Source organism: Babylonia areolata, chromosome 23, assembly GCF_041734735.1.
Source record: "Babylonia areolata isolate BAREFJ2019XMU chromosome 23, ASM4173473v1, whole genome shotgun sequence".
Classification (NCBI taxonomy): domain Eukaryota; kingdom Metazoa; phylum Mollusca; class Gastropoda; order Neogastropoda; family Buccinidae; genus Babylonia; species Babylonia areolata.
Genome location: NC_134898.1, coordinates 36,839,531 through 36,844,530, shown reverse-complemented (window position 1 = coordinate 36,844,530; position 5,000 = coordinate 36,839,531). Strand labels below are relative to the sequence as shown.

Below are 5,000 nucleotides of genomic sequence, written 5' to 3'. Positions count from 1 at the left end.
CGCACGCACGCACGCACGCACACACGCACACACACACACACACACACACACACACACACGCATACATAAGCACACATACACACGCACGCATACACACGCACGCATACACACGCAGATACACAGGCAGGCACAAACACACCCTTACACACAGACCCTCCCTCTCAGCACCCTATGTTATAAATGTATTCACAAATCAGCCCCTTCCTATCTCTGTGGCTGCCTTCACCTCTACACTCCATCTCGCTCCCTACGATCGGCTTCGGATCCACTCTGTATACGCATACCCAGATTCCAACACTCCACTGATGGACACCGTTCTTTCTCTGTCTCTGGACCTTGCATTTGGAATGAACTTCCTTTTTCGCTTCGTCAGGTCTCTGCACTAAGCTCTTTCAAGTCTGTTCACAAGATAGCCTCTCCCCCCCCCCACCCCCATCCCCCCACCTCTCCCCTCCCACCTCTTCCTTGTCTTCAGTTTCTTCAGTTTTAGAGTTATACATGCGTGTGAATGACTGGTGGTGAAAGCGTTTAGATTTGTCACTGCACAAGATTCAGCGCTGTATGAATACTGTCATTATTATTATTTTTATTTCACCCCTCATCCTCGCCACCACCACCACCCTCCGACCAGGCTATGGCTGTGAGCAGACCCCACAGGCACGACGTCATCCATCACGATGACCTTGGGCTGCTGGGTGGAGGTCAAGGGGGGTTGACAGATCAAGGTCAACGTGGGGTGCATTTGTTGGCTGAACGCCTTCAGACATTCCCCAGGATCTGGAATGGACCGCCTCCTCGTCGGATGGCTGAGGCCGGGCTGTACTATGAGGCTTCGGGGGAAGGTAATGCACAGTGGTCTTCCTTTCCACTTTCACTTTCGCTTTTACTTTCGCTTTCATTTTTTCACTTTAACTTTCGTTTGCTTTTCGTTGTTGCTGTTGTTCTCCTTCTCTTCCTCCTCCTCCTCCTCCTTCTTCTTCTTCTTCAGTCACAACCACCACCATCATCAACATCATCATCATCATCATCAGTAGTCGTAGTAGTAGTAGGAGTAATATCGTCTCGTCGTCGTTGTAGTTGTCATCACCATCATCATCGTCATTATCAACAGCAACACCATCCGTCATTATCATTTCTCGTGATCATCACCGTGATCGTGACAGGTGCAGTGCTGTGTGGCTACTGCCAAGTACGGTTCAGGGTCATGGCGTTCGACGCTCGCGTTGACCCCATGGAGCGACACCGGGACCTGTCGGCCGCCTGTCGTTTCGTCCGCCTGTGCAGTACCATGGTAACCCCTCACTTTCACATTGAACCTCACCTTGAACTCTCCATTCCATTTGCTGCCATACTAAGCCACACTTCATGACAGTTGATTCCCATTCAGTGCTTTTCATCGATCTTCATTCCACCTTGAATGTCACCTTGACAACTGATTCCTTTCACTGCCATGGTTACACTGACTTCACCTTGACTTTGACCTGGACACCCAATTCCATTCGCTGCCATATCAACCCTCACTTCAGCACGAATCTGACCTTTACACTTGATTCTCTCCATTACTATGGTAACCTTCACTTCACCTTGACTCTGACATTGAAACTGGATTCCATTAATTGCCATGGAAACCCACACTTCAATCACCTTGAGTTTTGACTCCACTCACTGAACCCTCCCCAACCTCCCTGCCCTCCCCCCCCCCCCCCCCCACACACACACCTTCAGATACTTTCAGGTCGTTGCAACATTGGTTTCTGCACTTTCAATCTGGTGACCTATTTTCAGCAGTTTCGTTCACTTGACCCACTTTCTGTAGTTGAAATCACTTAATCAACTTTCCACAGTGTCACCATTCACCTGACCCACTTTGTACAGTGTCACCATTCACCTGACCCACTTTGTACAGTGTCACCATTCACCTGACCCACTCTGTACAGTGTCACCATTCACCTGGCCCACTTTGTTCAGTGTCACCTATCACCTGGCCCACTTTGTACAGTGTCACCTATCACCTGGCCCACTTTGTACAGCGTCACCATTCACCTGACTCAGTTTGTACAGTGTCACCATTCACCTGACCCTCTTTGTACAGTGTCACCATTCACCTGACCCACTTTGCACAGTGTCACCATTCACCTGACCCAGTTTGTACAGTGTCACCATTCACCTGACCCACTTTGTACAGTGTCACCATTCACCTGACCCACTTTGTACAGTGTCACCATTCACCTGGCCCACTTTGTACAGCGTCACCATTCACCTGACCCACTCTGTACAGTGTCACCATTCACCTGACCCACTTTGTACAGAGTCACCATTCACCTGGCCCACTTTGTACAGTGTCACCATTATCCTGGCCCACTTTGTACAGTGTCACCATTCATCTGACCCAGTTTGTACAGCGTCACCATTCACCCGACGCACTTTGTACAGTGTCACCATTCATCTGGCCCACTTTGTACAGTGTCACCATTCACCTGACCCACTTTGTACAGCGTCACCATTCACCTGACCCACTTTGTACAGTGTCACCATTCACCTGGCCCACTTTGTACAGTGTCACTTGTACAGTGTCACCATTCTCCTGGCCCACTTTATACAGTGTCACCATTCACCTGACTCACTCTGTACAGTGTCACCATTCACCTGACTCACTCTGTACAGTGTCACCATTCACCTGGCCCAGTTTGTACAGTGTCATCTTTCACCTGACCCACTTTGTACAGTGTCACCATTCACCTGACCCACTCTGTACAGTGTCACCATTCACCTGACCCACTTTGTACAGTGTCACCATTCACCTGACCCACTCTGTACAGTGTAACCATTCACATGACCCACTTTGTACAGTGTCATCTTTCACCTGACCCACTTTGTGCAGTGTCATCATTCACCTGACCCACTTTGTACAGTGTCACCATTCACCTGACCCACTTTGTACAGTGTCACCATTCACATGACCCACTTTGTACAGTGTCACCATTCACCTGACCCACTTTGTACAGCGTCACCAATCACCTGGCCCACTTTGTACAGTGTCACCATTCACCTGACCCAGTTTGTACAGTGTCACCATTCACCTGACCCACTTTGTACAGCGTCACCATTCACCTGACCCACTTTGTACAGTGTCACCATTCACCTGACCCACTTTGTACAGTGTCACCATTCACCTGACCCACTTTGTACAGCGTCACCATTCACCTGACCCACTTTGTACAGTGTCACCATTCACCTGACCCACTTTGTACAGCGTCACCATTCACCTGACCCACTTTGTACAGTGTCACCATTCAGCTGGCTCAGTTTGTACTGTGTCACTATTCACCTGACCCACTTTGTACAGTGTCACCATTCACCTGGCTCAGACACAGACACACAGACACAGACACACAGACACAGACACAGACACACACACACACACACACACACACACAGAGTCTAGATCGTCATTAACTTTCAACTTGTACTCTCTTGACAAGAACACATTTATTGACGACAGTTTAAGGGGCGTAACTCGCGATAATAGTGTCTTATAAGTCAAGGGGGTGCAGTTATCTCCCGTAGTATCCCATGGTGATGGTTGACAAACAGAAAGTGTTTGAATGTGGACCCCTACAGAGCTTGCGCGCGAGCGCGCGCGCGCGCGCGCGCACACACACACACACACACACACACACACACACACACACACACACACGCAAGTACATACGATCGCGCACAAATGTACACAGAAATGCATACCGTCACCACACGCACGCACGCAGACGCACACTCACGAACGTCGGCATTCACTCGCGCCCACATGCGCACACTGACAGACATATACACACCACACGCACGCACGCATACACTCCTTCTCCCAACACACACACACACACACACACACACACACACACACACACACACACGCACATACACACACACACACACACACATACACACACGCGTGCACGCGCGCACACACACATACACACACACATCATTATATGTTTCAGTCATTATTGAAAATTGAGTCACCAAGCTGTGTATTTCGTTTATGTCTTTAAATTCAGTGAGTGCATGTGTGTGTGTGCGTGTGCGTGTGTGCGTGTGTGTGTGTGTGCGTGTGTGCGTGTGCGTGTGCGTGTGTGTGTGCGTGTGTCTTGAGCAGGCAAGGAGATACACGCGTCGTCACTCTTACACGTCTGCGCAGATCCTGAGTCGTCCATGAATCGAAGCGGACAGCGAGTCCATTGACAGCCACAGTCACAGCCATACATCTCCGAAAACATAACTTTCACACACACACACACACACACACACACACACACACACATGCACACACACACACACACGCATGCGCGCGCACACACAAACACACACACACACACAGAGATCTAGGCAGGCCTATAAGTTTCGAATCATCAATGCGAATATGAAAAACTAAAGCGTCAGTGTAAAAATGATTAGTCAAAATATGCAATATAATGTCATACTGCAGGAAATGCTCATAATTGTGGCACCATCGCTTCGCAGTCGTGATTCCGATTGAAGAGTTCCTAGACAGATGACAAGGGATGTTTTGGGTTTGGTTTTGTTTTGTATCGTTTTTGACTCACTTGTGTAAACAAAGTGAGTCTATGTTTTAACCCGGTGTTCGGTCGTCTGTGTGTGTGTGTGTGTGTGTGTGTGTGTCTGTGTGTCCGTGGTAAACTTTAACATTGACATTTTCTCTGCAAATACTTTGTCAGTTGACACCAAATTTGGCATAAAAATAGGAAAAATTCAGTTCTTTCCAGTCATCTTGTTTAAAACAATATTGCACCTCTGGGATGGGCACAAAAAAATAAAAAATGAAGCCTAATTATATGCAAACTGCATTTACTGTTATATTTATATTTTTTGTATTCTCTAAACTTGGCACTTTGATCTGATATTCTGACCCAACAACAAGAGCAGTCATTATTATCATTTTTTGTTCAAACAGGAACTTCTTTTGCTAAGCATGAAAGTTTTAT

The 5,000-nt window shown here is 47.9% G+C and overlaps 1 protein-coding gene across 1 annotated transcript in view; it reads left to right on the top strand.

The window, feature by feature from the left end:
* LOC143297995 (uncharacterized) overlaps positions 1–5,000 on the top strand; it is an 8,480-nt gene that overhangs the window by 2,866 nt on the left and 614 nt on the right. Inside the window, exons 3-5 of the mRNA XM_076610636.1 lie at positions 632–842; positions 1,164–1,291; positions 4,154–5,000. The exon at positions 4,154–5,000 is cut by the window's right edge and continues 614 nt beyond it. Of these exons, the coding sequence (XP_076466751.1) occupies positions 632–842; positions 1,164–1,291; positions 4,154–4,213 (399 nt within the window). The 3' untranslated portion in view covers positions 4,214–5,000. The remainder of the gene's footprint in view (positions 1–631; positions 843–1,163; positions 1,292–4,153) is intronic.